Source organism: Sorex fumeus, unplaced genomic scaffold, assembly GCF_029834395.1.
Source record: "Sorex fumeus unplaced genomic scaffold, SorFum_2.1 ptg000067l, whole genome shotgun sequence".
Classification (NCBI taxonomy): domain Eukaryota; kingdom Metazoa; phylum Chordata; class Mammalia; order Eulipotyphla; family Soricidae; genus Sorex; species Sorex fumeus.
Window position 1 is genome coordinate 3313966 of NW_026606124.1, and position 8661 is coordinate 3322626.

General features: G+C 61.9%; 1 protein-coding gene across 1 annotated transcript; it reads left to right on the forward strand.

Annotated features, from left to right (window-relative positions):
* The first annotated feature begins 212 nt into the window (after positions 1 to 212).
* Positions 213 to 7970, forward strand: STOML1 (stomatin like 1). The gene is made up of 7 exons (XM_056128726.1): positions 213 to 367; positions 1835 to 1941; positions 4149 to 4298; positions 4597 to 4800; positions 6133 to 6328; positions 6645 to 6848; positions 7576 to 7970. Exons 1-7 carry the CDS (start codon positions 235 to 237, stop codon positions 7767 to 7769), a joined length of 1188 nt encoding a protein of 395 aa, XP_055984701.1. The 5' UTR covers positions 213 to 234; the 3' UTR covers positions 7770 to 7970.
* Positions 7971 to 8661: the final 691 nt, after the last annotated feature.

An 8661-nucleotide genomic window follows, 5' to 3' on the forward strand; every position in this document is an offset into this window, starting at 1 on the left:
AGGAAAGCACAAGTCCTGGACGCGAGAACTCAGTCCGTCCACTCCGCACGGCCGCAGTTCGGTCCTCCCGACGCAGAGGGCGCTGTGGGCAGCGGCCGCGCCCGCCCCGCAGGTGAAAGCGGAAGCGGCGGCCGCAGGGGCGGGGCCGCAGGGGCGGGGCGGGGCGGGCGCGGCTGCGGCGCTGCCCGGGTTGCGGGTTGCGGGGCGCGGACGCGGGGCTGGCGGGTCGCGGCTATGCTCGGCCGGTCGGGCTACCGGGCGCTGCCCCTGGGGGACTTCGACCGCTTCCAGCAGTCGAGCTTCGGCTTCCTGGGCGCGCAGAAGGGCTGCTTGTCCCCGGAGCGGGGCGCCGGGGGGCCGGGGGCCGGTGAGTGGCCGCCCAGCAGGGCGGGCCGGGGTGCGGGGTGGGGGGTCCGTCCGCACCCGCAGACCCTGGTCCTCGCGAGGCGCTGTGAGCTCGGGCCTGGCCAGGGTCGCGGGGACCGCAGGGATGGCAGGGATCGCCGGAGGGGACCCGCCCTGCGCCGGAGCGCCCAGCAAACCTCGCCCCATTGTGTCTCCCCCCGATTCGTAGCAGCCCTTTAGGCGAGGAGGGGGCTTCATTCCTCTTTAGGAGGATGTCAAGGCCTGGGCAGAGGTGGGGGGACCCGTTTGCAAAGGACACGCGGCTGCGGAGGGATGGCACAATCCTCCTCCCGTTGGCGGCTGCCTCCCCAAAGCCCTGCGCCCGAGCAGCCCATTCCCCCGACCGTCCGTTGTGTCCACTCTAATCTGGGCGTGCCCCAAAGCCCGGAGGGTCCCGGTAGCCCTCGGTCCGGCTTCCCCTTTCTAGCTGACTGATGCCCGGTGGAACATTTGCTCTCTCCCAGGCCCTTACTAACTAGAGACAGCTGCCTCTAGCCAGGGGGGCCCTTGGCTGCAGGGGCTACTGGGCCAGAGCCCAGCGGGGAAAGGAACTTATTGTCCGAGCCTTGGAGAGCCAGGGTCTGGGATTCCTGGGAGGGTGGAGCAGAGGCACCTTCCCCAGTTGGAGAGAGGGATGGGGGAGTAGACAATAACCTCAGAGAGCTCCTGGGTTCTGGAACACTCTCCTCCACTCCAGGGACCCTGACTGGTGACGCAGCTATGGGCATGCAAGAGGGGTGAAAAATCTGTGAGCCTGGGGCTGGAGCGAAGGCAGGGAGGACACTTGCCTTGCACACGGACATCCCAGCGGGTTCGATCTCCGGCATCCCATGTGGTTCTCCGAGCATTGCCAGGAGTAATTCCTGAGTGCAGAGCCAGGAGTAACCCCCTGAGCACCACCAATGTGGCACCCTCCCCTCCCCTCCCCCCCCTGCAAAAAAAAAAAGAACTGTGAACTTGGAGAGAGCATCTTCACCCTTACCTACGGCTCCTGTTGATAAGCCACAACTGCATCACCTTTTGGGCCCAACCTGTATTATGGCCAGTGACATCCAGTTTAAGCCAGCTGGTGTTTCCAGATGCCCAGGTACTCCTGGCTCTGCGCCCGGCATGGGTCAGCAGAGTAAATCGGGCAAGGACGGGACCAGACTTTTGCATCGCCCACAGAAGAGAGAGCATCTGTGGATTGAATCCGTGGATGTCTCTGTGGCTGCTGCATGGGCCTGGTGACGGTGGAATGGGGGACTGATTGGGTCCGTTAGTTCTTGTTTGCCCCCTGCCTGCAGGCTAGTTCTAGACAAGAAAGCAAATCGGGAGTACCGAGGGGGAATGAGCTTCTGGAGGGGGGAGGTGGGCAGGAGTGTCTGCGGAACTGGGGTCCTGTTGCTGCAGCGACTAGCCAGACCCGTCTCTGCGTTCTTGTCCTCAGAGGTGCCCCAGAGCTGGCCGTCCTGCCTCTGCCATGGTGTCATCAGTTTCCTGGGGTTCCTGCTGCTGCTGGTCACCTTCCCCGTCTCTGGTTGGTTTGCCCTGAAGGTAAGTCTGGCCAGGGCAGCTCACAGGGTGGATGGACTGCGAGGAGCTTTGGTATTGAGGGACAGATTTTCTGCTCTCTGCCCTGGCTCCGGAGTGTTGTATTATCCCACCCCTGTTCAGTGGACTGGGCAGAGATGGCTTATCCCCATCTTCCAGGAGAGGAAAAGGAGGCTCAGTATTGCCCTGAGTCTTGGTGGGCGCCAGTGGGTCAGAGAAACGCACCTTCCCAGGTGCTCAGTGCTGAGGCCTGCTCTCTGGCTTCAGGGAGCAGCCCTGTGTCTCTGCCAAGTCACCCTCCCTTTTGGCTTAGACTAAGTTAGAAAAGGAAACTTCATTCTGGCCCAGCAGGGAATGAATCAAAGAAACCCAGGCCCCATTTCCCCAGGGCTTGTGCCAGGAAGGGGGTGCACTGTGGGCGGGGTGTTGCCTGCAGGTGCAGGGAGCTAGAGCCCGTGCAGATGCAATGCCCGGTGCGCTGGGCTGGCCTAGCAGAGTGTCCTTAGGAGTGTCAGCTTCCTACTCCAAAAACTCACCCCAACACAAAATCCTGAGCTTGTGCCAGTCAGTTTGCCTTTTTTTTTTTTTTTAATAGTTTATTTCTTTATTGAATCACTGTGGGAAAAGTTACAATGCTTTCAGGTTTAGGTCTCAGTCATGTAAGCATCGAACACATTTCCCTTTACCAATACTTACTTTTAACCGTGAACCCCAATAGAACCCCACCTCCCACCCCTCCCAATTCCTGTGAGGCAGATGAGTTCTAGTTAATACTCTATCTACTTTGACTAGATACATTGTTTCGATAGAAGATACACAATTATTGTTTAGAGTTTACGACCCCCCCCCAATCAGATATGCTGCAACAGTGTTGTGAAATGATTTGCTTTCTACAGCTGTGTTTAAGAATAAAATGATGTCGCGCGGCCGCTATTGCGGCCGCGTGGTTTTGGATTTCTGCTGTTTCACTTATTAACCCTGGAAGTATTTCTATTAAAAGTTAGATAGTTAAGAGATTGGTTTCTGTGCTCTGGAGTCGTGGCCGTGCCGGAGAGCCGCTCGTGGGGGGCAGCTGGTGACCTCGATCGGGCGTGAAGGACGGCCCAGAACGCCCCCCTTCCCATGAGGCCCCCGCTGCCCCCCGCCCCCGGCTCAAACCTGCTGTCCACAAGGCTCCCGTGCGTCAGTTTGCCTCTTGGGGTCTTTGCCCGAGTCCCGCTGTATTTGCTTCTTTGAGAACTCCGGGCCCTGGTGCTGCTCAGCCGCTCCGCCTCTCTCCTGGCCCGAGCGCAGGGGTCCCGGTGTCTGCTTTGAGACGCATCCCGCTTCAGACCACAGAGTGACACGGGTCTCTGGGGATCAGAGTTGTGCCCGAGTTTCAGATCCCCAATTGCGGAGAGACCACACACAATAATGCGAAAGCAGAGGAGCTATTACTAGCTTGAACTATTGCTAGCTGGAGCTAGGGTCCAAGTCTCATCCAACGCAGAGGAGTCTTGACAAGGACCCCGACTCCAACTGACAAGCAGTTTGTAAAGGTTTCAGAGTTAAGAAGCAATTTATATACTGGTCTGTCTTTTAGCATCAGCCCCATTACAGTGTTGGAAACATTACAGCATCAGCCCTGTTACAGTGTTCTTGGTCAGCAGTTAGGAAAGGGTTAGTAACAGTTTCTAAGGAGGGTACAGTAACCTTTCATGACTGGCCAGACCCGACTGCCTATTTCCTTTTCTCAGCAAATTACTCAACCGGGAGTCTGCCAGGAACTGCAAGTTCTGCTTTGGGGAAACGGAAACTGAGGCCTAGTTGAGGCTTGACGTTAGCTGCAGCTGGTCATGGCATCGGTTTCGCCCTCACACAGTCAGATCTGCTTCCAGATCTTACTTGTCTCGCTCGCTTTGGGGCTGTGTGATTCCGAGTGGATCGCTTAACCTCTTTGAGCCTTGTTTTTTCTCATTCACAGAGTTGAGAGGGCTGGAGAGATAGGTCAGTGGGGAGGGCGCTCGCCTTGCATGTGGCTGACCCGGGTTTGATTTCCCTGCACCCCATATGATTCCAGCCCCCACCAGGAGTGATCCCTGAGCGCGGAGCCAAAAACCCAGAGCTGACCCTACTCACTTAACACTGACCGGGGCAAGGGGCGAGCGGGGAGGAGAGGGAGTGGGCAGATGCCCTTGCCAGCTGGCCCTTTCTCCCGGCCCTGTGGACAGATCGTACCCACCTATGAGAGGATGATCGTGTTCCGGCTGGGCCGGATTCGCACCCCGCAGGGGCCGGGCATGGTTCTGCTTCTGCCCTTTATCGACTCGTTCCAGAGGGTGGATCTGAGGACCCGAGCTTTCAACGTCCCCCCGTGCAAGGTGACGGCTTCTCTGCCTGGCAGAGGGAGGGTGGGCACGGGCAGGGTGGATTGTGGCTGTCTGGGCCCTTGGTGGGGGGTGGAGATGCCAATGACACGACATGGGAAATTGGGGCTGGTGGCGGGGAGGCCATCGTGGCTTTGTCGGCCTGGCCCCGTTCACCTGGGGACTCCAGTCTGCCCCATGGAGCAGGGACTATGGGGGGGGGGGTCGGGGACGTCAGGCTGGGGAGTCCCCTTGGACCTGACCCCCGTTGTCAACTCCCTGGGCGTCTCCTCGTGTTCACCTACCCCCACAGTTGGCCTCTAAGGATGGGGCTGTGCTGTCTGTGGGCGCCGATGTCCAGTTCCGCATCTGGGACCCCGTGCTGTCGGTGATGACCGTGAAGGACCTCAACACGGCCACGCGCATGACGGCCCAGAACGCCATGACCAAGGCCCTGCTGAAGCGGCCCCTGCGGGAGATCCAGATGGAGAAGCTCAAGATCAGCGACCAGCTCCTGGTAGGCCAGAGGCCCGTGGCCAGCCCGGGTCAGTGAACCCCAGCGAGCCTCCCCCACTCCGACCACTCCTGCGGCAGGCATCCCACGGTGCCTAGGCAAATTATCTAGGCAAATTACTCAACTGGGAGTTTACCAGAAACTGCAGGTTCTGCGTTGGGGAAACAGAAACTGAGGCCTAGTTGAGACTTAAAGCTAGCTGCGGCTTTTCATGGCATCAGGGCACTGCAGTCTCTACAGCTGTCTAGCTGCCGCCTGGACAGCTGATACCCTTTAACTGAATTGTGGAGTGCAAAGCACTCCATGATTTGCCTGGACTCCAGCTTCCTCCTGCCTGCTGGAGCCTCTCTCTCTCTCCTCTCTGTCTCTGTCTTCCTCTCTCTCTATCTCTTTGCCTATCTCTCTTTCTTTTTCCATTTCTGTTTCTCTCCTTTCTTCTCTCTTCTCCTCTCCCTCCCCTCTACTCTCTCTTCTCTCCCTCTCTCCCTTTCTCTCTTCTCCTTCTCTTCTTTCTTCTCTCCCTCCTTTCTCTGCTCTCTTTTCCTCCTCTCCTCTTCTTTCTTCTCTCTCCCCCCTCTCACTTTCTCTCTCTCTCTCTCTCTCTCCCCTCCCCCCTCCCTGTGCCAGGTGGGATCTTGGCCCAGGCTCAGCTCCGCCCTCCATCCACTCTCCCCTGCCAGGTGCCTGGACACTGACGCCCGCCCTCCCTGCCCACCCCCTTGCTGCCCGCCTCCCCCCTCCCCTTGGCCCTTGCGCTGTGCACCCACCTTCCCTCCTCCTAGACGCTGCCACTTACTCCTTCCTGCTGTCCAGTCCCCTCTTCCCTGGCCTCTGGCCCCCACTGGACACTGATCCCTCAGCCCTGTTCCAATCCTGCTGCCTAAAAGCCGACGCCCATTAACTAAGACATTGGGGGGCACGTTAGCACCCCCCCTGCGCTGCCGTGTCCCTCATCTGTCTGTGCCCCTGTCCTCACGTGTCTGCAGGAGGCCCCCGGACCGTGCCCCTTGTGTCTCGACTCAGCCCCAGGGCTGGGGCCGCCTGTGTGAGTCCGTGTGCCTCCAGCTGGGTCCCCGCAGGTGTCTCGGGCACCGAGAGTGCTCGGCGTCCACAGCCTATGGCTCCTCGCACCTGGAGTAAACTCAGTGCAGGGGTGTGGTTGCTGCCCCCTCCCTGCCTGCCCCTCCCCACCTGCGGCCTTTGCCCCTGGGTCAGGGCCTCTTTGCACCCACGGCCTGGTGCCAGGTCAGTCTGCCCACCCAGGCTGGTCCGGGAGGAGCTGACTGAGTGAACCCTATTCCCACCCACCCCCCCCCCGCCCACGATGCCCACCAGCTGGAGATCAACGACGTGACCAGGGCCTGGGGCCTGGAGGTGGACCGCGTGGAGCTGGCTGTGGAGGCGGTTCTGCAGCCGCCCCCCGACAGCCCGGCGGGGCCCAGCCTGGACAGCACCCTCCAGCAGCTGGCCCTGCACTTCCTGGGGGGCAGCCTGTCGCCGGGTGCAGGAGGCGCCCCTCCTCCAGGGCCAGGTGAGACGCCCCAGGGGAGGAACTGAGCGAGTCTGGGGCTCTGTGACGGGGGTCCCCGCGCCTCGGCCCAGCACGGGCTGCAGCGCCCAGAGATTCCATTCCCGCTTCTTCTGGGTGGTGGCCGGGCTCCCCTGCCACGCCACTGCCTCCGTCGCCCGAAAGTCATTTTCTACCCAAGGCTGGAGCCGCTTTGGAAAGGGACATCGGGGTCACACTGAGAAGTCCAGGGCAGACACGGGAGCTGAGCGGGACTGGGCCCGCACCACTGGGCAGCCCGGCCAGCTCACGGCTGCCTCTCCGCGGCCCCTCCCTGCAGATACCTTGGAGCTGGTGAATGAAGTGGAGCCGCCGGGGGCCGGGCCCAGCCCCACTCCACCACCGCCCGTGGCTGAGGGGCTGCTGTCCGCTCTGCGGCCCTTCCTGTCTGAGGCGCTGGTCAGCCAGGTCGGGGCCTGTTACCAGTTCAATGTCATCCTGCCCAGCGGCTCCCAGAGTGTCTATTTCCTGGACCTCAGCACAGGTGCCACTGCCCCTGCCCCTCCTTCCCGCAGCCCTACTGCCTGGGCCCCTCCTCCCTACACCCTCCTCCCCACACCCCTTCTCTTCATACCCCTACTCCGTGTTCCCCTCCCTGCACCCTCCTCTCTATATCCCTCTTCCCTGTGCCCCTCCTCCCCTCATCCCTCCTCCCTGTGCCCCTCCATCCTCCCTGGCTCTCCACCCACATAGACATTAAGAGGGGTCCGTAGCAGGCAGACACCATTTGCAGACTGTTGTCCAATCTCTGTCCTTTGCTCTCAGCAGGACCACCCAACCTGCCGAGTCCACCACCAGGGCCGTGTGTGTGTGTGTGTGTGTGTCTGTCTGTCTGTCTGTGTGTGCCTGTGTGTATCTGTGTGTGCCTATATGTGTCTGTGTGTGCCTGTGTCTGTGTATGTGTGTCTGTGTGTGCCTGTGTGTGTCTCTGTGTCTGTGTGTGTCTTTGTGTCTGTGTGTGCCTGTGTCTGTGTGCCTGTGCCTGTGTGTCCCTGTGCGTGCGGGCTAGCACAGGGTCCCCTGGCCTTGGCCCACCCGCTCCCCAGGAGCCTGAGTGAGCAGGGATTATGGGACAGAGGCAGAGACTGTGCGTGACCCAGAGTCCTGGAAACCGAACTCCCTACTTGCTCCCTGCGGGACCTGCAGCCCCCCCCCCCCCCCCTCCAGCCCTGCTCCTGACTCCCCCTCTGATGCTGTTCTCTTCCCCACAGGGCAGGGCCGGGTGGGGTCGGGGGCACCCGATGGCGTCCCCGACGTGGTGGTGGAGCTGGCCGAAGCTGACCTGCAGGCCTTGCTGCGCCGGGAGCTGCGGCCCCTGGGCGCCTACATGAGCGGGCGGCTGAAGGTGAAGGGCGACCTTGCCTTGGCCATGAAGCTGGAGGCAGTGCTCAGGGCCCTGAAGTAGCGGCCCCTCACCCAGCATCAAGCCAGGGGGACACCGTGGAAGAGGTGGCACTGCACCGTGGATCCTGGTTCCGGCCCAGGCCGTGAATGGAGACCGGGAGATTTGGCGGAGGCCGGGAGGCGCCGAGGCAGGCTGCTCTGCCCTTCCCACCGGCCGGGGTCCTCTGGACAAGCCTTGGCCATCCCCGGGCCTTTGCAGAGGGCCCCGCCCTGAGCTGCGGACCCAGCTGAGGAGACGGCCTGCTCCGGGGCCAAGGCCCCAGGCCTGAGGGAGGCGGGACCCCGAGGCAGCACGGTAGTGCTGGCCGGGGCCTGGTTTGGGGGAGCAAAGCATGTGGCTCCAGGCGGGAGCGGAGAGCGGGAAGGGCAGGGGAGGTGGCCAGCACAGAGGCCTCTGCGGCAGGGCGGGCTGGGGAGGCTGTGGAGGGAGCGCGGCCCCTGCCCCGCAGCCCCTGAGCTGGCCACGCTGTCGCCCGCCCCGCCTTGCATGCTGCTGGGCCGGCCCGGGCTGCCTGAGGCAGAGCCCTGCTTGTCTGTCCTGCACCCGGGCCCCAGACTGAATAAAAGTGATGTTTACAGTGTCTCCGACAGAAGCAGGGGCTGGAAGCCGCGCAGGGCTACCAGGCTCGACTGCCCTCAGCCCCCCTTCCTGTCAGGCCACTGAGCCCCGGGCGCCGCATCCTCTTGGTAGTTGGGGTCCGACTCTGTTCCCTGTGGGGCACAGGGAGGTGGTGACCCCAGCACACGGAGCTGCCCCTGCCCCCGCTTTCAGACCCCGTCACTGGAGGAGCCGGCCCGGGCCCTGTGCGATGTGGACATGCGGTTCCTCTGGCCCGTCAGCAGCCGCTCAGGCAGCGCCTGATGTGCTCAGCGTGGGGACTGGTCCTCACCAC

Bases quoted from the DNA above. Each gene is read 5' to 3' on its own strand.
- STOML1 (XM_056128726.1), top strand. From the start codon at position 235: ATGCTCGGCCGGTCGGGCTACCGGGCGCTGCCCCTGGGGGACTTCGAC. The intron at 4,801-6,132 runs GTAGGCCAGAGG...GATGCCCACCAG, and splicing joins AGATCAGCGACCAGCTCCTG to CTGGAGATCAACGACGTGAC. The intron at 6,329-6,644 runs GTGAGACGCCCC...CCCTCCCTGCAG, and splicing joins CGCCCCTCCTCCAGGGCCAG to ATACCTTGGAGCTGGTGAAT.